General features: G+C 36.8%; 1 protein-coding gene across 5 annotated transcripts in view; it reads right to left on the bottom strand.

The window, feature by feature from the left end:
* The window catches only part of USF3 (upstream transcription factor family member 3), a 56870-nt gene that overhangs the window by 16148 nt on the left and 16690 nt on the right, over positions 1-24032 (bottom strand). For 2 of the 5 annotated variants that reach the window (XM_086675397.1, XM_086675401.1), the window contains exons 2-5: positions 9718-9842; positions 6756-6820; positions 5602-5630; positions 3647-3729 (exon numbers count right to left, since the gene is read on the bottom strand). In XM_086675397.1, coding sequence (XP_086531523.1) covers positions 3647-3729; positions 5602-5630; positions 6756-6802 — 159 coding nt within the window. In that variant the 5' untranslated portion in view covers positions 6803-6820; positions 9718-9842. Of the gene's footprint in view, positions 1-3646; positions 3730-5601; positions 5631-6755; positions 6821-9717; positions 9843-17050; positions 17074-24032 lie in introns of those variants that run through there. The other 3 variants (XM_086675399.1, XM_086675402.1, XM_086675398.1) reach the window with 2 other exon arrangements.

Genomic DNA, 24032 nt, shown 5'->3' with positions numbered 1-24032 from the left:
AAATATTGCAGTGAATGTTTAACTTCTATTCCAGTATGCTTATTATTAAATATCCCCAGTACTTTATCAGATAGTTCTTTTCAGGTAGGAATCAGGGATTTAGGGCTTTGGTTCACAAAATTGCAATTCTGGGCTTCTTAGACTGGGTCCCAACAGAGACCCAATATAATCTAGGAAACGTTTTACTCTAGAGAGAAAAAATAGTTATTGCCTTTTTGTAAAATTTCGTTTATTTATTTAATTTTTTTTTTTTTTTTTAAGAGAGCACGAGCAGGGGAGAGGGGCAGAAGTAGAGGGACAGAGAGTGAGAGGGAGAGAGAATCTTAAGCAGGCTCCATGCTCAGTGCAGAGCCCAACACAAGGCTCAATCCCATGACCCTGGGATCATGACCTAAATCTAAATCAAGAGTCAGACACTCAACCAACTGAGCGCCTACACGCCCTGATATTGTTCTTTCTTAAAGGAAGAACTGATACAAAGGCAGAACAAAATAATGCCCATCTGCCTCCCTACTGCAGATGGGCTGAGGGAGGACACATAGAAATAGTGAAGAAAATCTTAATCTACTCGGCTTCTGGAAGCCAAATACTGACTTCCACCGCACATGCTAGGACACCAAGGAAGTGAAATGATCATAGTTTCCTTTCAGAGAAACTTGTAGGAATGACCGTCAAAAGCAGGAAAATAAGATTTTCCTGGGCAAACATCAATATTTCCTGAGAAGCTACTGTACATTGAGATGTGGAGAAAAAAAACAAAATCTGCAGACATAGAGCCTACCCTTAAATTTGCAATCATGTAAGAAAACAAAGTACTTTAAGTAGATAGATAGATAGATAGATAACAGGTTTATGCAAGACAAAAGTACCATCCTGCAGAAGGAACTGATCTGGCCATCTGAAAGCCTGGGGAGGTCCAGGAATGGGAAGCTCTCTAGCCACCACAAAAGGTAGGGTGAGGTATGGGATCAAAATTGAGGGGACTGGTGGAAAGACTCTTCTTACGCAGTAATAAAACTACCCTCCACCCTCAGCACACACACATATCCTATGCAGCTTCATGACTTCTCATTCCTGCCCAACCACAAGAGACAAGTTTGTTTTCTGTGAAATTTGAACCAGAGAATTTCAGCCTCGGAGATGCATGGCACAGAAGTGGACAAGATGAGACTCCTCAGTGAAGACAGGAGGGTAAAGTAAAATTCTCCTCCTAAAGCAGCACACCTTCCCCCACCCAGCTCCCAGAATATGGCAACCAGTTTTAAACTCCTTTCCATTCCTCGATCGGGGGCTGAAGGATTCTTCTCTGGAAGGTAAAAGTTAACGGCTACCCCCAAAATAAAAAGATACTGATATTTTTTAGTTCCACAAAAACAACAACACTAGCTTACCACCTAATCACTCAATAGTTAGGGCACCAAAAATCAACCTATTCAATCAGCTTTTAAATTTTAATGCCTCATTCTCAAATATGAAAACAGTTAAGTATCACCAAGCATTTAAGGAAAGTCTCCAAAATGAAAAACAAAACCTCAAAACAAAGGGGGAAAAAAATCAGAAGAAAGACAATATGGAAAACAGAAGAAAAATTATTTTAAAAAAACCTATATAACATTCTCAGAGATACGATGGTATTGTATTCATGAAACAAAATATGTGACATGAAAAAGGACAAAGAGAATAGGAAAAAGACTCTTGGAAATTAAAATCATGAGACCTGAAATTAAAAACAGAAGAGTTAGAGGGGTGCCTGGGTGGCTCAATTGGTTAAGCGTCCAACTCTTGATCTCAGCTCAGGTCTTGATCTCAGGGTCATGAGGTAGAGCCCTGCCCTGGGCTCTGCACTGGGTGTGAAGCCTACTAGAAAGAAAGAAAAAGAAGAAGAAGAAAGAAAGGAAGGAAGGAAGGAAGGAAGGAAGGAAGGAAGGAAGGAAGGAAGGAAAAAGAAAGAAAGAAAAGAAAGAAAAGAAAGAAAAAAAGAAAGAAAGAAAGAAAGAAAGAAAGAAAGAAAGAAAGAAAGAAAGAAAAGAAAGAAAGAAAAGAAAGAAAGAAAGAAAGAAAGAAAGAAAGAAAGAAAGAAAGAAAGAAAGAAAGAAAGAAAGAAAAAACAGAAGAGTTGCAAAAGACCAACCAGTTGAGATTGAAGAAGGGCAGAGGGTTCCAGAAGGAAAGTTTCAAAGGAAAAAGGAGAAAATAGAAATTATGTGGTACACTTGACTATGTAGAAACTCTACTAAGGGACTGTTGAAAGTGTGGAAAGAAATAAAGATAGGTATATAGAGGGGCACATGGCTGGTTCGGTTAGTAGAGCATGCAACTCGATCTCGGGGTCATGACTTCCTACACTGGGTGTACAGCTTACATAAAAATAAAAAATAAAACATAAATTAAAAAAATCTAAAGTAAATAAATAAGTAAATAAAAAGATAGGTATATATAAATTGATAACAATGAGGCAATTACCAACCCTCCCCCAAAAAAGTTTCATATGAAACAAAACATAATAATACTAATCTTTGGCTCACCATAAACAATATTTACAGTCTTAATAACATAAGAACTGAATACTGATTTAATCAAAAGTTGTGGAATTATATTGGGAGGATTTAACAAGGGAAAGTCAATAGATAAAATCTAAAATAGAAAAAGTATGATACAATAATATACGCATATTATTTCAAAATATAAAGGTGAATGCCAAAAGAAACAGTAGAGAATGGATGCCTTTAAGTTGCTGTATTGGATGTGGGAGGCAGGCAAGCCAGAGACTAATGTTGTTTTAAGCTTTTTAGTACTATTTGTTATGTTTATATATTAACTTAACAATTAACCAAAAAAGGCTAACACGAATTATGATATCTCACTATCATGAAACACTATATAATCATTAAAAAGAAAGGAGATCATATGAAAAAAAGTCTACTATGTACGACTGAGTGAAAATGACAAGGCAGGTTATGAAACATTTTATGAATATATATATGAAACATATTTTACAAATATATATATATACATATATATTCATAAAGCAATGTCCAAAGAGATGTGTAACAACATTTGTAATAGTAGTTACAACCTAGGAGTAGGATGTCAACTTATTTTTCAAATTTTTTATGACTTCCATATTGTTTCCATTTTGTTTTGTTTTCAGTAAGCACACTTTATCCTCATTATCAGAAGAAACAAAAAGCTATCTTCATGAGAGAAAACTTTAATAAGCTGGGATTTAAGTGCCAGTGGAGGCTGACAGGGCACGGAAAATAAAATAGAGATCCTTGGAAGATTCTAGGTAAGAATTTAAAGGTAATTGAAAAATATCATTGGCAGAAAATAAAAGAAATGCCTGGTAAGTACTGTAGCACAGAAATGAATGTAATCGTGGGACTGAATAATTCAAGATCTTAAAGATCTAGAAATTATATGGTCCACTTGATCATGTAGAATACTCTACTAGAAGACTGTTATCAGTATGGGAAAAATTAAAGATAGGTATATAGAAAATTAAGCAAATGAAAAACAATGAGGTGATGATTAACTCCAAAAACCAAAAGTGACAGGAAACAAAAATAAGCACTCTGAGCAATGAAACAACTTAGGGAATTATCTGTTCACAAGTAATGAATGAAAATAGGAGTAGACTTCTTACCTGCTTCAGGGCAGGAGAACATGGGATCAGCTCTCCTATCCTGTTTATTCCAGCATTGATTTTCTTCTTTCTATGCCTCTCCACTAGATAGGGGGAAAAATCCATTTATCAGACCTTATGGTACACTGCTATAGTTCACTATTCTCCCTGGGTAAAGAAATTTTAGGTAAAGAAATCTCTAACAAAATTTTATCAAACAGTATCTACTGAAGACAAATAACTACAAGACAATTTCTAAGAATGCTGCATTATAAGTCTAGCATTATGGGCACTGATATAAGCAATACTTTTATAAGCATTTTAAAAATGTGATCTATAATAATTAAACTCAAAAACAGAAAATGCTAATATTACTTTACTGTTAGGCCATTATTATGTTTCAAGTAATTACTGGACATTTTAGTGATAACTAAATTTTAAGAACCCCTACTAACAAGCTAAGTTAGTAGAAAGCTGCCTTTTTATAGCAAATAGGCAAATGAGACCTATTTAGACAGATTACAGAACCTTCAAACACCTTTTAGGATGTCTAGAAGGCATTTTTGAAATAGAACAGCTATCAGTTACGACTTAAAATTTCTAGGAGTCTGGTTTATTCACTCTGGGCACATAGGATTTTTCCCATAAGAAACTGGGCAACTGACAACATCTCAACCAAATTAACTGAGAAATCTTCCAGGCTTACATGCCACAACTTTAAAGATTGTATGGAAAGGGCAAGAGGGAATGAGATGATCTAAATAATTTCAATAAGACACTGTAAGTAGAAATATTATTAGTCTTGGCTTTTACTGTCAGAAGGGTTTCTAAAACCTCCCTTCCTAACAAAAGATTCCAGTGATCTTTCAGATTAACCATAAGCAGCTCTTGTTTTGCAAAATCATACTTTTTGCTTCACAGTCTAGCAGTAAAGACATATTTTCAATGACATCTAATTACTCTCTCATAATAAATTACTATCAGGACATATTTATGACACCATGTGAGTTGGTTCCAATAAAAATACTTAGCTCCTATGGCTAAAAAGATTAGATTTAATTCATTTGGCCAAAGAAGGGAAAACAATAAAGTATGATATCACCTTTTTTCTAAATTCTCTAATAACAGTATTTGTTATCACCCAGGAGTGGATTTTTTCATGTATGGAGGTAGAAAAAACCAACATTGAGACCCACAGTGATAAAGGGGAATTCAAAGGCAGGAAATTCTCATTCTGGAAAACAGCAATATTCCATCAGTGTTCACCCCATCTTCCCATAGACAAAAATTCCCCCAGGGTCCTTTCCTTAGGGAAAGGAAGAATATCAGTTATAGAGTAATAGTCATTAACTTCTAAAATATTTTGTTTTCAATCTGACTGTAACCCCTGGAAAAGAAAGTGTTCTAAAATGTACCAAAATATAAATGTAGGCACAATCACTTCTATAAATGTTTATCTGGCTTTGGCCTATAATCTGGACGTTTGAGATAAAATCAAACATTTATTTTCTACATTTCTTGCTGTGACTGAGGACTCCACAACTTCATTTAAGACTGTTCACATTTCAGGGACTTTTAAGCTCCACAGCCTGCTGTTCATCTCTCCCCTGCTCCTCTGGGCAGCCAGCTCCCTCTGGAACTTCTGCAGACACATTCTCTTTATCCCATTTGGGAGAAGTAGAGCTCAATTTCCTCAGTGGGTGAAATCACTTAAAACACTAGTTCCAACGGCGTATTAGTCCTCGAGTTATCTAAATAGACAATGAATCAGAAGATGATAAACTAGCTATCTTCATGAGACTCAAGGGGTGTTTTGCCAATTAAACCATAAAGGAACAAACAAAGTAAAGGAACATTTTCCTAAAACATAAGGAATAATGATTCTATGCTTGTAACATAAAAACTTACAATCGACTACAGTATAATTTCCTTGTGAATGCAAAAATGCTAACAAATACAATTGAAATTGTTTCTACCTGCATTGTGTGTCTCCCGGTTTTTCTTTCTGAAACAAAAAGTGCAGATAAAAGGAACATGAAAATAACAGGAAAACATTTTCTCCACTTTATATGTTGAGAACCACAGAAATTTTATGAATTTGTATTTGTTGCATCAGTAAGAAACCATCTTATTATGGTATGAAAACCTAACTGCAGATACATCAGTATAAATTTAGAATCTACAATTTCCAAATTCTACAATTCTCTATTCATCTATACCCAAAAGTCAATGGTTGGGAAGTAAATCAATCACTGAAAACGTTAACTATTTGAAAAATGTAATAAAAGAGCTAGTCAACTCTCAAAGTGATGTACCAAGTAGGTGACTTCTGATGTCTGCCCTGGCACCTGGCAAGGGGTGCGGTGAGTGCGTCAGGGGTACAAGCAACAGTAGAATGGAACTTTTTAATCCCCGGGGGTGGGGAACCATGGCAGCCACCAGCACCAATGCACAGACAGTTGGCATTTGAGCCATCTTTTGCATCTGTGTGCCTTAGCTTATCCAAACTCTTAGTTTTTCTTAAAAGCTAATCTACTCAAACCATTGATTTCCCTTTCATGTACAATTACTCAATACATTAGCAATCCCTAACAGTTATTTGGTAAGGAAAGAGAATGGGGATTTTAATAGTAATGAAAGCACTGATCATGCAATTTTAAGCAGAAACACTGCCTAAAATGCTAGAAATTCAGAAGGGGGCTTATACAAAGAACCAGAAGTAATGTTGTACTGACGTGCATATTGTAATGTCACAAAATTGTAATGTCACAAAATGTCTATTCAAATTGACTTCGGCCTAAATGAACTTAACAATCTACAAAGACTGTGATACTGTGAGCAAGTAAAAGTTTCAGGAGAAACTAAACACTTAGGATAGATTTGGTATTATACAATTTTAATTGCTCATTGTCATTCCCGTTACACTGTCCATAAAATAAGGAGGACAGGTAAATTTTAACTATGTACTCCTTTCTGTAAACCTGTATTTATTTATTCACACATATTGCTGAAGAATAATGGTCTTCCAGGCATTTAATGAAAGTTCCCTGAGGACTGCCTATTTAACAAAGTGGGGACTAATTCTGTTCATCTCCCCAAACTATATTATTTCTGGACCAGGACTACATACCTGTGCTGCTTTTTTGTAGGAGTCTCATTCTCTGTCATTTCTGGCATGGTTACAGTGATAGGAACCTACACAGCATGGAAGAACACGCCAGAAAGTTCAAGTTATTCTAGTATGTTAGAGAAATTAATAGCACTTTGGTTTGAATACCAAAATGCTAAAAAAACAAAAGTGACACCACAAAAAAGCACTGGATTAGCTGCTGTGGATAGAAAAAGGTATAAGAAAACAGGACAAAAAATATTATAACTAGCAGGTGGAGAGCATGGTGAATGCCAAATGTGAGGTATCGCCAGAAAGTTCTTGAGAAGACTGGAGTAGAGAAAGATCATTATCAGGTTAGAAATCTAGAAAGGCTTAAAAAGGGGGTGTGGATTTGAGCAAGACCTGGAAAAACAGGTAAAACATACTTGAGTTGGGAGAGTATGTTCTTTGTTCATAATATTTGAAGTGTTCTACAAAATTTAAATGAGAACACTGGTTCTCCTCTCTGAATGCAGAAAAAACAAGTGACAAGCACACAAACATGTACACACAAACAGCCATACAAGGAATATTCCTTGTATGGAAGCAAGCTCATTCATTCATTCACTCACTTGCTATCCTTCTCTCAAACTGCTAGAAGTCTTACATCATCACTTGACACTCATTAATATCTGGGTAGAAGTAGGAAAATTCTACTTATATTTAAAATATCAGGAGGGGCGCCTGGGTGGCTCTGTCGGTTAAACGTCCGACTTTGTCTCAGGTCATGATCTCACGGTCCGTGAGTTCAAGCCCCGCATCGGGCTCTGTGCTGACAGCTCAGAGCCTGGAGCCTGCTTCAGATTCTGTGTCTCCCTCTCTCTCTGCCCCTCCCCTGCTCTTGCTCTGTTTCTGTCTCTCTCAAAAATAAAGATTTAAAAAAAATAATAATAAATAAAATAAAATAAAATAAAATAAAATAAAATAAAATAAAATATCAGGATACTGGGGCACCTGGGTGGCTCAGTTGCTTGGGCATCTGACTTCAGCTCAACTCATGATCTCATGATCTCATGATTCATGAGTTTGAGCCTCGCATCAGGATCTGCAATGACAGTGCGGAGCCTACATGTGGTTCTCTCTCTCTCCCTCTCTCTCTGCTCCTCCCCAGTTTATATGCACATACTGTCTCTCTCAAAATAAATAAACTTAAAAAAAATTAGGACACTAAAGAATATATATATATATATATATACTATAGGGAAATATATTCATATGCCAAAAAAGCCTGAAAGCAAATACATGAAGATAATAGTCATAGTTATGTAAGGCCAGCAACATTATAGGGGGTTTCTTTCTCTTCTCTGATCTTTAAAAATTTCATAATGAAAACTTTAATGCTTTTAAATCTCAGGGACTGATGGCCTGGCCTTTCAAAAGTGGTCTGTCCAACTGGGATACCTGTTGTGGTACACTGGAGTAGGTGCAAGTGCAGTTACCATTTTCTGTGTACAGAATCGGAAATCAGAAAGCGTGAGTTTAGGGGTGCCTGGGTGGCTCAGTAGGTTAAGCGTCCGACTTCGGCTCAGGTCATGATCTCATGGTTAGTGAGTTCAAGCCCCACGTCAGGGTATGTGCTGATGGCTCAGAGCCTGTAATCTGTTTCAGATTCTGTGTCTCCATCTCTCTCTGACCCTTCCCTACTCACACACGCTCTCTCTCAAAAATAAATAAACATTAAAAAAAAAAGAAAGAAAGAAAGCATGAGTTTAAAATCTGGTTCTGCCAAAATGGTACAGCCACTCTGGAAAACAGTATGGAGGTTCCTCAAAAAATTAAAAGTAGAGCTACCCTACAACCCAGCAATGGCACTACTAGGTATTTATCCAAGGGATACAGGTATGCTGTTCTGAAGGGATACATGCACCCCAATGTTTATAGCAGTATTATCAACAATAGCCAAAGTATGGAAAGAGCCCAAATGTCCATCGATGGATGAATGGGTAAAGATGTGGTATATATATACAATGGAGTATTACTCGGCAATCAAAAAGAATGAAATCTTGCCATTTGCAACTATGTAGATGGAACTAGAAGGTATTCGGCTAAGTGAAATGAGTCAGTCAGAGAAAGACAAATGTCATATGACTTCACTCATATGAGGACTTTAAGATACAAAACAGATGAACATTAAGGGAAGGGAAATAAAAATACTATAAAAACAGGGAGGGGGACAAAATATAAGAGACTCTTAAATATGGAGAAGAAACAGAGGGTTACTGGAGGGGTTGTGGGAGGGGGGATGGGCTAAATGGGTAAGGGGCATTAAGGAATCTACTCCTGAAATCATCGTTGCACTATATGCTAACTTGGATGTAAATTTAAAAAAATAAATTTTAAAAAACAAATAAACATTTAAAAATTTAAAAAAACGGATACAGAAATAAATAAAATGAAATAAAATAAAATAAATAAAATAAAATAAAATAAAATAAAATAAAATAAAATAAAATAAAATAAAATAAAATAAAATCTGGTTCTGCCATTTCCTAGCTGTGAGGTCCTGGGCAAGACATATAACCTCTTGGAACCTCAGATGTTTCATCTACAAAATGGATCAAAATCATAGCATCTGGACCATTGGGTTGTTTTGAGAAGGGAATGACAAATGCAGGGGAGCAGAGCAGCACGGTGCCTAGCAGCAAAAAGAATTCAACAAATGTTAGCTATGAATAATAATGAAGGCATTTCAGACTGGGCTCTAGCCCTGTAAAGGTGGAGGAAGGGTCCTGGGGAGTGAGTAGAAGTAAATGCAGACAAGGTAATGACAGGAAGTACTGACTGAAGCAGCCTGAGGAGAAATGTGCACTCAAGTCCCACTTCCAGCAGCTTACTCTCCCTTACATGTGTGATGGTATACATCAGCCTAAAAGCAACAAACTCACATCAGGTTACTACATAATGACAATGCGGGACATGTGAGTAAATAAGTCCTTGTCACCTTTATCACCCAAGGGCTTGCAGAAGTTCTTCACTTTTGATTCCTGGCTTCCAGCGCCTCCCGTTTCTGATCCAAATCTATCATCTTCTGCCAGAAGATGGTCTATAAGTTATGTTTTCTTCTTACTACACAAGAGAAAAATCAATGAATGTTTACAGTGGCTAGGTTTCCATTAGCATGTAAAACAACTGGCAACTTAGGGCATGCAGGCAGATTTTTGGTGGCAAACAGAATGATCCGAAAGCTAATGAATGTAGTTGCTTTAAAAAGTCACTCTCCAATAGGCGGCTCATGCTCCACTCCCACAAAAATGGTAGCAAGTACTGTAGTCATAGGACAGATCCCAGGAGATTCTCTCCTTTCTCTTAGGCATGCTCACTGTCCCTCAAGTTCTTATTGTCCTCCACCTATGTCTTACACTAAGGTCTGTCCTCAATTCTAAAATTATCTTCCTTCAATCTCCCACTTCCCTCTTCTCACTTGTGAGAGTGACAAAACTTACTCAAGGATCTTCCACGAAGGCAGCGACACTAGGATGACAGCCTTCAGAACTGTGCATTGTATATACTCCAGAAAATGCAGATTTGGGGGCACCTGGCTCAGTTGGTTAAGTGTCTGATTTTGGCTCAGGTCATGATCTTGCGGTTTATGAATTTGAGACCCGTATCGGGATTGTTGCTGTCAGCAAAGGGCCTGCTTCAGATCCTCTGTCCCCTCTCCCTGCCCCTCCCTGGCTTACGCTCTCTCAAAAAAACAAATACAAACATTACAAAAAATGTAAATTTGGGGGCTTCATCCCAGACAAATGAGAAGTACTGGGTAGGGCCCAGGAATCTGTATTTTCAACAAGATAATAGTTAAAAAACAGGAATTGTCAGCCCACTGTCAGCCTGACCCTGAATCAGTCTCTAAGGGAGGAATCCCAATCTTTAAGGGAGGAGTCTGAAATTTAGAATGCCCCCAGGGGATTGTTATCTGGAAAATTTAGAAACACAGGCAGGTATCTTTAGTTGGTGGAATTTCAGGCATCTGACCAACACCCTACTGGAGGAGAGATTATTTGGGATAGGGCATGACAGGTGAACACATAATTTCACCTATAAACCCATAAGGTCAGATTTCCCTTGTGCCCGTGAGTCAGCATTTGGTCATTAACATTACAGTTTCAGTTTTGAAACTGTAAAACTTGTAAGCACTTTTGAAAGTTTGCAGATTCATGTTACAAGTAAGATACATGACGTTAAAGTTCTAAACTTCTGAACATCTAGAATCTTAAAGTAAATGATACTAGAGGTCTATCACATAAGTAAACATACTCATCGCATGGGGGTGAGACGCAAGAGTTTAACTGAAAGAGGTACATCACCCAGTTTACCAAACATCACTGTAAATATCCATCTCAAACCACATTTTAACAAATTCAATTACATCTATCAGTGTATAATTGTTTCCATATGCTATTCCTCCTGATATTAAGCTTGCATTCCTCACATTAAAAAAGAACACTTATTAAAACAAAGAATACTTATTGAAATAATGAACTATATAATGTCATAAACGCTTGTCCACTGACTCATTAACCTACTAATAAGGAAATGTTACTTTTAATACAATATTTAATTTTTAAAGAAAAAATTCAAAATGTTACATTAATAATCTATGAATCACTATATTTTACGGTAAGAAAGAATTATTTCTGAAATTAGTCAAATCCAATGGTTCTCAAAGTGTACTTTTGAGATCACTTGTATCAAAATCACAACTTTTAAAACTGCTTTTTCCTCTTGCAGTAAAGCTTATGTATAGTAAAATGCACAAATCTTAAGTGTAAAATTCAGTGAGTTCTGACTAATGCACATACCTGTGTGACCCAATCCCTATCAAGGTACAGAACATTATTATTACCAGAGAAAGTTCTCTCACGACCCTTCCTAGTCAATACCTTCCCCTTCTCCCACAGAGGCAACCAGTGTTCTCATTTTTTTCTCTACTGAACTTTACAATGCATTAACTGAGAATTCTGTTTTGTCAACCTTTCACTCAGCATATTTCTGAAATTCATCCAGTAGTTTGTTCCTTTTTATTGCTGAGTATGAATGTATAACTGGGTGTCAGTTTATAACATAGCTTGTTTATTTTCCGTTGATGAACACCTGTTCCTGTGTTTTGGTGACCAGGAAGAAAAGCTGCTCTCCATGAATATTCTTGTGCAACATTTTTCATGGGTATAGTCTTTCTTTCTGTTGAGTAAATACCCAGGAGTAGAAATGCTTATTATATTCCCTGCAGTTCCACTCCCAAGTATCTACCCAAGAGAAATAAAAAAAAGTATATCCACAAAAAGACTTATGTAAGAACATTTGTCACACTTTCCCCAGAGTGACAGTACCATTTTGCATTCCCATCCAAAATGTAAGAGTTCTGGTTGTTCAATATCCTACTAACATTGGGCTTTGTCTGCTTATCAATTTCAACTATTCTGGTGGTTAAATAGTGGAATCTCATTATAGTTTAATTTTCATTTCCTAGATGATTGATAACATTGAATAAATTTTTATGTGCATATGAAGACCATCTGTAGGGGGCCCCTAGGTGGCTCAGTCAGTTAAGCATCCGACTTTGGCTCAGGGCATGATCTCACAGTTCGTGAGTTCCAGCTCTGCATCTGGCTCTGTGCTGACAGCTCAGAGCCTGGAGCCTGCTTGAGTTCTGCATTTCCCTCTCTTTGTGCCCCTCCCCCACCTCTGCTCACTCACTCTCTCTCTCTCTCTCAAAAATAAATAAACATTGAAGAAAATTTAAGACCATTTGTAGATCTTGTTTTGTCTGCTCATATCTTTTTGCCAGTTTTTTTTTTTTTTAATGTTTATTTATTTTTGAGAGAGAGAGAAAGGGAGAGACAGCATGAGCAGGGGAGGGGCAGAGAGAGAGGGAGACACACAATCAGAAGCAGGCTCCAGGCTCTGAGCTGTCAGCAGAGCCTGATGCAGGGCTTACACCCACAAACTGTGATATCAGGACCTGTGCTGAAGCCGGACGCTTAACCGACTAAGCTACCCAGGTGCCCTATCTTTTTGCCAGTTTTTTAATTGGATTGTTTATTGTAGGGGACAAGCTTAGGAATCCTCCGGGCTTACACCAAATGGATTAACAAGGCATAAAGAAATACAAAGTCATAAAATGCTTACACCGGAGTTTGGGTAAACCAGATTGGCACTCCAAGAATAGGGGGGTGCAACGATACCCCGAGAATAGGGAGGCACAAAGGTGCCAGGATTAGGGAGGTGTGAAGGCACCCCAAAATACAGAGGGGGTGCAGAACCTCCCAAAATAGAGAGAGGCAAAGGCCTGAAATAGAAATGGCACAAAGGTGCCCAATACATAGGTATATGAAAATAAACATTAGATGTACAAGGTGGAAACACTCCCAATTTAGTACTATAGCAGAAAAGCGGCTTTCACAGGAGAATAGGGCCAGGTTAGGTAAATTGATTGGTGAATTGGACTATGGACCTCTGTGCTACAGGCAAAGCAGCCCAGAGCGGAGATGGTGAACAAAAGAAAAGGTGCCTTATTAGCCCTGTGGTTATTCCCCCTATCTGTCTCATCCCCTAGGCTAGCTAAGATAAATAGGCACGGTGCCTCCGGTCTGCTGTTAACAACCATCTATCCATCTGCCCAGCACCGGGAGTTTTATATTGACCCAAACCCCGAACACTGTATATCTTCAAAACACCCCTTTTCCTTCACGTCCCCAAGTTAATGTTCCTAGTTTGTCTCTTTGTACATGCCCATCACGTTTGCAAGCCTTCTGACCTGAATAAATACGAGGCAAGGACCCTTATTCAGGGCTCTTGTCTTTTCCCGGACATTAGCCGTCTCTCACTTTAATCCTGTGTCCCCTCTTTTGCTGGCCAAAAGAGAACTTTAGACTTAAGAGTTTACAACAGTTTGTCCTTTTATGATTAACTTACAGAAAATCTTCATATATCCTGAGTTACTTATATCTTCTGCATACTTGTCATTTGTCTGAAACATATTTTGCAAATATTGTCTCCCACTATGTGGCCTACCTATGCCTTGTCTTAACTGTGCCTTTTGGTAAGCAATAGTTCTTGATGAAATATAACTTAGCAATTTTTAATTTATGATTATTTCTTTTTGTGGCCTGTCCAAGAAACCTTTACTCATTCCCAAGATATTCTACTATGATTGTTTCTACAAAGTTTATGATATTGGCATATTTAGATCAATGATCTGTATGGCAGGAGGTAGGGGGGTTAAAGTTCATTTTTTTCCCATATGGATATTTAGTTGTTCCAACATCATTTGTTGAAAACATTTCCTTTCTTCAGTGGTACCTTTGTTAAAAATCAAATGCCCATATTAGTGCAGTTCCATTTCCAGGCTCTCTGTTCTGTTGCTCTCTCTTCTGAGCTATCCTTATGTTATGACCACATATACTGACTAAGCATACGTTTAAAATATTGATTCCTACGCCCTACACCAGACCTACTGAATCAGAATCTTAGGAAAGACAAGTCCAGAAATACAAGCTTCCTAGTTGATTTTTCTGTAGCCTAAAGTCTGAGAAGTGCATTATTTTAACACTGTTCTCCCTCTAAAACTAATAAAAATCAGTGAGCTCACAACCAATGAGGCCACCTGGAAAGAACAGTGAACTTGGAATTGGGAAAATGAGCTCCAATTCTAGATTTGCTACTGAAAAGCTAGGCATCATTTTACTTATCACAGCTTAGGGCCCAAGTTTCTTCACATGTAAAACAAGAGGATAGGACTAGACTCAATCATTCAGGTATAGACCAAGTGCCCCCACTGCCTAGGAATTACAGATACAAAGATGGAAAAGGCAAGTCTTCTCTCAAGAAGAACACAGTCTAGGTCAGGGCTATCCAAAAGAATGTTGTGCAATGCAGATACTCTATACCTGCATTGTCCATATGGTCGCCATTAGTCACATGTGTATACTAAATGCTTGAAATGCGGCTAGTGAGACCACCAAACTTTTAATTTTATGTAATTTTAAGTAATTTAAATAGTTACATGAGGCTAGTGATTACCATATTGGGCAACACAGATAATTTAAAAAATTGAAAAGAAGATGAATTTTAAAAAATTGGTTAATGAATGTCAACTTCCTACTTGTGTTATTGTCCTACAGCTACATATCTCTACTCTGGGAAACTGGGTCAGCAGTACATGGATTTATTGTAGTATTTTTGTAACTTCTTTTGAGTCTATAATTATTTTAAAATAGAAAGGTTTTAAAAGTGAATTTAAAAACTGGTAAATGCTACCTCAAAGATTTGTTAATAAAATGCTATGAAAGAACACAGAATCAGGCATGTTTTTTGTGGGACTCAAAGAAAGCTAGGTTTTAAAGAATACATAGTATTTTTGTCAGTCAAGATGGAGAGAAGAAAGGATATGAGTTAGCAGAAGAGAAGTGCAAAGGCAGTGAAACATTAAAAATGTCTTGCGAGTCTGAGGATTGCAGCAGGAATATAAAAATTATGGGAGAGAGGGAAGGAAACAGGAGGTGCGGATCGCAAGAGAACTTGGACTAGACTGTGAACGAATTTTCTGTGCCTAGTAAGGGTGCTCAGATTTCACTTCTGAAACAAAGTTCCCCTGGTCTACTTTAAACAATAAAAAGTACAATGAAGTACAGATTTTTTTTCTTTTTTATTGACATATTACATATACAATAAGCCACTAATTTAAGTTCACTGTTCAATAAATTTATATATGTGAATACACTCACGTAACCACCACTAAGATCAAGATACAGAACACTACCTCAAAAGGCTCTCTCAACGTCCCTGCCACTTAATCAATCCCTTGAAATTTCTTTCAAAAATATTCAAAGAATATATATTTCCAAAGAAGACATAAAAATGACCAACAAGTACATAAAAAGATGTTCATCATCATTAATCATCAGGGGAATGCAAATCAAAACCATAATGAGATCTCACCTCACACCTATTAGAAGAGTTATTATCAAAAAACGGGGGCCCTCTATGGCTCAGTTAGTTAAGTGTCCAACTCTTGGTTTCGGGTAGGTCATGATCTCATGGTTCATGGATTCAAGCCCCACATTGGGCTCTGTACTGACAGCATGGAGCCTACTTGGGATACTCTCTCCTCCCTTTCTCTCTCAAAATAAATAAACTTTTTTTTTTTAAGTCAAAAGACTATCAACAATAGCGAAAGTATGGAAAGAGCCCAAATGTCCATTGATGGATGAATGGATAAAGAAGATGTGGTATATATATACAATGGAGTATTACTCAGCAGTCAAAAAGAATGAAATCTTGCCATTTGCAACTACGTGGATGGAACTGGAGGGTATTATGCTAAGCAAAATTAGTCAAAGACAAAACTCATATGACTTCACTCATATGAGGACTTTAAGAGACAAAACAAATCAACATAAGGGAAGAGAAACAAAAATACTATAAAAACAGGGAAGGGGACAAAACATAAGAGACTCTTAAATATGGAGAACAAACAGAGGGTTACTGGAGGGGTTGTGGGAGGGGGGACGGGCTAAATGGGTAAGGGGCATTAAGGAATCTACTCCTGAAATCATTGTTGCACTATATGCTAACTAATTTGGATGTGAATTTATTTTTTTATTTTATTTTTTTATTTAAAAATTTTTTTTAATGTTTATTTATTCTTGAGAGAGAGAGAGAGAGAGAGAGAGTATGAGCAGGGGAGAGGCAGAGTGAGAGAGGGACACAGAATGTGAAGCAGGCTCCAGGCTCTGAGCTGTCAGCACAGAGCCCAATGCGGGGCTTGAACTCACGAGCCATGAGGTCATGACCCGAGCCAAAGTCAGAAGCTTAACCAACTGAGCCACCCAGGCGCCCCTGGATGTAAATTTAAAAAAAAAAGTCAAAAGATAACAAGTGTTGGTGAAGATATGGAGAAAAGAAAACCCTCATACACAACAGATGGGAATGTAAATTGGTGCAGCCATTATGGAAAACAGTATGGAGGTTTCTCAAAATTAAAAACAGAAATACCATATGATCCAAGAACCCCACTTCTAGCTATGTATCCAAAAGAAATGGAAACACTATCTATAATCCCATGTTCATTACTGCATTATTCACAACAGCCAAGACATGGAAACAACCTAAGTGTCCACTGATGGGTGAATGGGAAAAGAAAATGTCACACACACACACACACACACACACACACACACACACACACATATAATGAAATATATAAATATATATTTACATATATACACGTATATATTTTATAGACAAATATATGTACATAATGGAATATTCACCTCTAAAAAGAAGGAAATCCTGATATCTGTGACAACATGAATCAACCTGGAGGACATAATATTAAGTGAAATAAGCCAGATGCAGAAAGACAAATATTGCATAATCACACTAATATGTGGAAATTAAAAAAGTTGGACTCATGGTAATAGTGGGCATAATGGTAGTTACCAGTGGCTAGGAGATAGGGGAAATGGAAGAGGTTGATCAAAGGGTACAGACATTCAGTTATAAGATGAATAGGTTCTGGAGACCTAATGTACAGTATGATAACTACAGTTAATAATAGTTTATTGTATATTTGCAATTTGCTAAGAGAGAATATCTTAAAATCTTTTGTTCTTACCACAAAAAGTAACTATGTGAGTGGATTGATATGTTAATTAGGTCAGCTGTGGTAATCATTTCACAATGTATACACATACCAAAATATCATGTTGTATACCTTAAGTACATACAGTATCTATTTGTCAATCAAACCTCAATAAAGCTGGAAAAATATGTTTATCAAAAGTGTGCTATTTCCTCATACATTGCTGGTGGGAATGTATAATGTATAATGGTATAGTCACTTGGGAAAACAGGTTGGCAATTCCTCAAATAGTTACAACACAGAGTCACTCTATGATCCAGCAACGCCACCTAGGTATACACCCCAAAAAACTGAAAACACACGTTCACACAAAAACTTGTGCATGTATGTCTGTTGCAGAAATATTTGTAATAGCCAGTGAGTTGAAACAAGCCAAAGGTCCATGTGAATGATGAATGGATTAGTAAAATGTGCTATGTCCACACAAGGCAATGTTATTCAGCAATAAAAAGATATGGAATAATGATACATGCTACAGCATGGTAATCCTTGAAAACATGGAAATGAAAGAAACCTGACACAAAAGGTCACATATTCCATTTATACAAAATGTCCAGAACAGGCAAATCCACAGAGACAGAAAGCACTTTAGTGATTCCCAGGAGTGGAGAGAGGGAGTCAAGAGTGACAGCTAATTGGTATGGGTTTCTTTGGGGGATGATGTTCTTGTATGGAGGTGACTATGCAACTTTGTAAATATGCTAAAAATCACTGAATTCTAAACTTTAAAAGAGTGAGTTTTGTGACATGTGAATTATATCTTAATAATAAATATAAATAAAAAATGAAGACAAAAGCAAAAAATTTTGCTATGATTAGAAAATGTTTGACATCTCCAGATTAATCAATGCTCTGTTGGTAAACACTTTAAAAAAAATTGTTTTAATGTTTATTTATTTTGTTTGAGAGAGAGAGAGAGAGAGATCAAGCAGGGGAGTGGCAGAGAGAGAGAGAGAGAGAGAGAGAGAGAGAGAGAGAGAGAGAATCCTAAGCAGGCTATGCGCTGTCAGCACAGAGCCCAATGTGGGGCTTGAACACACATTAGATCATGATCTGAGCTGAAATCAAGAGTTGGACACTTAACTGACTGAGCCACCCAGGTGCCCCATATTGGTAGACACTTTTTAAAAATCATTTTAAGACACATAACTATATAATTATCTGTACACATTATATAACTATTTTATACACAGAGTCTAATCTGATATTCACTAATTTATAAAGTGGTATTAAAATAATTTAGTAATTTGTCCACAGCCACACAGCTAATAAATAGTGAGGCAGGATTCTAACTTACTACTATCTGACTCCAGATCCCAAGTCCTTAACTATTTTCATAGTGATTCCCCACCTCTGCCACCCCCTGCAAAAAAAAAAAGCAAAGCAAACACACTATCGTACATTTTAGCAAAACCATGTCTTCAACTATTATATTCCTTCCATTTCAATATATATCTTATTGTCCTGGACATACGTTAAGTGGTAATATCTAGCCCAGAAAACTTATTTTCTCATATGGCTCCTCCTCACAAGAAAACAAAAACATCAATCAGAAGCCATATGCAAATAAAAAGCAATTGGATTTATAGGTTTGTCATAAAACAAAATATTCAAATAATCTGCTTTAGACAGGTGCTAAATGTTTGAAGTGGAAGCCTACTGTCAACACTGTGTAAAAAAATTTTTTTTTTACATTGATTTATTTTTGAGAGACAGAGCACAAGTGGGACAAGGGCAGAGAAAGAATGAGACACAGAATCCGAAGCAGGCTCCAGGCTCCGAGCTGTCAGCACAGAGCCCAATGCAGGACTCAAACCCACAAACCGCGAGATCATGACTTGAGGTGAAGTTGGACGCCCAACCGACTGAGCCATCCAGGTGCCCCATCAGTACTGTTTAGAAAGACTGAAAAGAATAAAGACAGCTCACAATATTAAAAATTACTACCAAGTTACATTAATCAAGACAGTGTGGTACTCGCATAAAGAAAGACACATAGATCAATGGAATTGAATTAAGAGCCAATAAATAAACCCTTAAATTTGTGGCCAACTGGTTTTTGACAAGGATGCCAAAACCATTCAATGGGAGAAAGAATAGTCTTTTCAACAAATGATGCCAGGGTAATGGGCTACTCACATGCAAATGAATGAAGTTAGACCCCTATCTCATAACACATACAAAAATTAACTCAGAAAGAATCATATCACAGTTCAACATTATAGCGAACACTTTAAAACTCTTAGATACAAAATGAAAAGCACCAGCAACAAAAGAAAAATATAGATATATTAGATTTCAAAATTTTAAATGTTTGTGTTCAGAGGACACCATCAAGAAAGTGAAAAGATAACCCACAGAATGAGAGAAAATATTTACAAATATCTAATAAGGGAAATGCATATACAATATGTAAAGAACTCTTACAACTCAATAATTAAAAGACAACCTAATTTAAAAATGGGGGAGGGGTGCCTGTGTGGCTCAGTTGGTTAAGTGTCTGACTCTTGGTTTGGGCTAAGGTCATGATTTCACAATTCTTGAGATGGAGCCCTGCCTTGGGCACCCAGCCGACAGCACAGAGCCTGCTTGGGATTCTCTCGCTGCCCCTACCCTGCTTGCGGTTTCTCTCTCTCTCGCTCTCAAAATAAACTTGTTTTAAAAATGGGCAAAGCATCTGAATAAACATTTCTCTAAGGAAGATATACAAATGCCCAATAAACACATGAAAAGATGTTCAACATCATTAGCCATTAGGAAAATATAAATAAAAACCATGTGAGATATGACCTCATACCTGCTAGGAAGGCTAAAATAAAAGAGATAATAACATGTGTCGGTGGGGATGTGGAGAAATTAAAAGCCTCATATATGGCTGGTGGAACTAAAAAAAAATGGTACAGCCACTTTGGAACAATCTGGCAGTTCCTCAAAATGTTACACAGAGTTAACATATGACCAAGCATTTCTACTCCTAGAGATATAATCCAGAGAACTCAAAACAAGCGTTCACGCACAAAAACTTGCACATGAATGTTCATAGCAGGAGTATTCATAATAGCCAAAAAAGGAAAACAACCCAAATGTATATCAACTAAGAAGGGATAAATTGTGGTATATTCACACAACAGAATATAATTCAGCAATAAAAAGGAATGAAGTACTGATACATGCTACAGCATGGATGAACTTTGAAAGCATTATGCAATGTGAAAGAAACCAGTCACAGAAGACTGCATATTGTATGATCCCATCTACTTTAAGTTCTGGAACATGAAAATTTATAGAGACTGAAAGTAAACTGGTGGTTGCCAAGCCTGAGGAAAATGAAGGGGGTTAGGTGGGAGGTCTGTGTTCTTTTGGGGATGATGAACATTCTAAAATTATACTGTGGTGATGGTTGCACAAGTCTACAAATATACCAAAACCCACTAAATTTCACTTTAAACATGTAAACTTTATGGTATGTGAATTGTATCTCAATCATCCTTGAAAAAAAAAAAGAAATCTTTTGATGTCTCTTTGGGTAATCTGAAATTCTCTACCCATTCATCTTTTTCATCAGTTTATACATCTGTTTTCTTTCAACATAAAATTATATTTACCTACCAATCATCCCCAATTTTCCTAATACAGAGAAAATGTGAAGCTACCGAAAATAAGTACTAGCACTTATTTTTTTAAAAAACTAGGTCTAGAGGCGCCTGGGTGGCTCAGTCGGTTAAGCATCCAACTCTTCATTTCAGCTCAGGTCATGATTTCACGGCTGGTGAGATCAAGCATGGGCTCCATGCTGACACTGGAGAGACTGCTTGGGATTCTCTCTCTCTGTGCCCTTCCCCTCTTTCTTAAAATAAACTTAAATAAACAAAACAAAACAAAACAAAACAAAATAAAATAAAATAAAATAAAATAAAATAAAATAAAAACAAAACTAGGTCTCACTATTCAGGGGCAAATTGTGTTTTCTTTCCACCAAGAAGCAAATTAATGGTAAAGATTAAGTTAAATTGTGTCTTGGGGCACTCGTCAGTTAAGTGCCCAACTCTTGGTTTCAGCTCAGGTCATGCCCTCACAGTTGGTGAGTTTGAGCCACACACTGGACTCTGTACTAACAGTACAAAGCCCGCTTGAGTTTCTTGCTCTCTCCCTCTCTCTCTGCCTCTCCCCTCTCATGTGTGTTCTCTATCAACATAAATAAACTTAAAAATTTTTTAATAAATATAATGACATAAAATGAATTGTGCCTTTAGATATCATGAAGAGAAAAACCTAATTCTTATCATCAAATTTCGAATTAGAATTAAAATGTCTTAGTTGAAAACATTTTATGGCACATTGTTTAAACATATTTGCCCATGGTTTGAGGAAAATCTTTTCAACCTCTACACTTAATTCTGGTTTTTTGCTGCTTAACGCATTCCTAAGTATTTTACAATGATTCAAAATGTTTATGGAAGATGAACACAGATAGGCAGTTTTGCAAATGTGTTCTATGTCTTTATTTGAGACCTCTAGTAAATCCTTAGTTCTCGCCAATCAAAATGCTTTAACCCACTGAACTAGAGTATGAACCATGAAAATAATGACACAACTAAGCTTATATCCCTGGTCTGGATTGCAGCCATTTATACCATTAGTATAATTAAAATAAATATCATTTTATATGCTTATTTAACACTTTATAACAGGTTTTCCTTATAGTAAAAGTAATACATACCTAGAAAAGCCAAACATAAAGATAAAAATGAAACTACTCTCAATCACATCACCCAACCAGAATACACAAGAATCATCATTGACATTCTTGTGGATTTCGTAATTCTTTTTTGTATGCACTTTACAAATGTTAAACCATAAGTAACTTTGTATTCTGCATTTTACTTATGGTGAGCATTTCTCTATCATTAAATATACAAAATTGTGATTATAGTTTTATATTTAACATCATGGATGTGTATGTTCTAATTTCTATCTTATTTAATGCTTTAGGCATCTTTGCTCTCTGTATTTTGCTATATGAACCATTATGTGCATTTATCATCTTTACTATATTTTAGGTTAATAATCCTCTACCTAGAACATCCTATTACTTGTCTACCTGGTTCAACTCATGAAATCTGGCACATCTGTATTCTAGAGTTCAGGGATAGCACAGAGGTACTCTTCATAGCCCAAAGAATCCTTCCTCATAGTGTTTGGTTTTAGCAGCAGCTTTCCGTCTTGGCAGGCACTTGAGGACGTATTTATGAGTGTGCTGTGCTGTCTTCTGCTTTATATAACTGCTATCAGAAGTCCTAATTTCCTTTGCCATTACAGAAATCTTACATCCTTTAACAACATTGCTGGCTCCTTCCTGTGAATCGCATCATCATCCTGCTTGGAGCTATCAGTGAGGGTGGTTCCTAAATGCCAACCTGGAGATACTATGTCATATATACAAAAAGGAAATTAAGGAAGTCCTGCCACTGGAGCTTTCACTGTGAAGTTGGGCCAAACTGTATCTCAAGAAAAAGAAATAAGCCAAAGATTTTAAATTTTTACTTACGAACTACACAAGTAACCAATTTGCATAAAAATTATTTTCAAGGAATACAGAAATATATAAAGTTAAATGGAAAAGTTCCTCAGCTCTACTATCATGCTTTCCAGGAATACCCACTGTGGACAGTTTAGAATTTGTTAGACTCTCACCCTTCCTTTGCTCTTCCCATACAAGCTATAAATACTCCTGGTTAAGAATATATAACTAAATTCCATTATTAAGTTTTTAAAAATTCAATTGCAAAAATAACTTTTGTAAAAATTTTAAACAGCAGAGATGTGTATGAAGTACCAATGCCCCTCTGCTTTTAACAGTCTGGTGGTATCAATTCCAGACATTTTCCCTACATAAGTCCAAGCAATTACCTACGTACATACTACATACATACTAGTACATACTATTATGCTGAAGGAGTAGGACACATAAAATGTAAATAGTACAAAATACCTTCCAGTCTCAGTTCAAACCTCTTCATGGGTGATCCTGCTCCTTGGATAAATTTAGGGTGGATCCCATGACTCTACTGATCACGACTATATGATACAAATCCTCTAGTCATTTTTAGTCACAAACAATCCATTGAGAATATCTCAGTACAGTTCCTCTGATGCAGGTAATGCCTCTCCCCACACTGTCTCTTACATTCTCTCCCCCACCCCCAACTTCTGCCTCTGTCTTTAGGGCCCCAGTCTCTTTCTGCTGAGGTAGTCCTGCCCGTGATGGAAAGCCTAAGGCAGAGTGCCCAGACCAGCTCCTCCTAACACACTGTGGACCCACATCTGGTCCACAGAAATATGTACCTCTCTGATGTAATAACTCCTAGAAATTTACTCTACAAGTCATATTCATGTATGTGCAACAGGACATTTATTCAAGGATATTCATTATAAAATTGTTTCAAGTAGCAAAGGACAAGGAAACACCCTAAAGGCTCATCAAAAGAATAATTAAAAAAAAAAAGAATGATTAAATATGTTACAGTATTATGTTGAATCATCTGAAATTGCCCATATTTGACTTTTTCTGCCTCTAGAAACTACAATTTCAGATGGTTCAATCTAAAATA

The sequence above is a fragment of the Puma concolor genome, chromosome C2 (genome assembly GCF_028749965.1).
Source record: "Puma concolor isolate L17-30 chromosome C2, mPumCon1.1.hap2, whole genome shotgun sequence".
Lineage (NCBI taxonomy): Eukaryota > Metazoa > Chordata > Mammalia > Carnivora > Felidae > Puma > Puma concolor.
The sequence above is the reverse complement of the archived record's forward strand: the minus strand, read 5'-3'. Positions and strand labels throughout refer to the sequence as shown.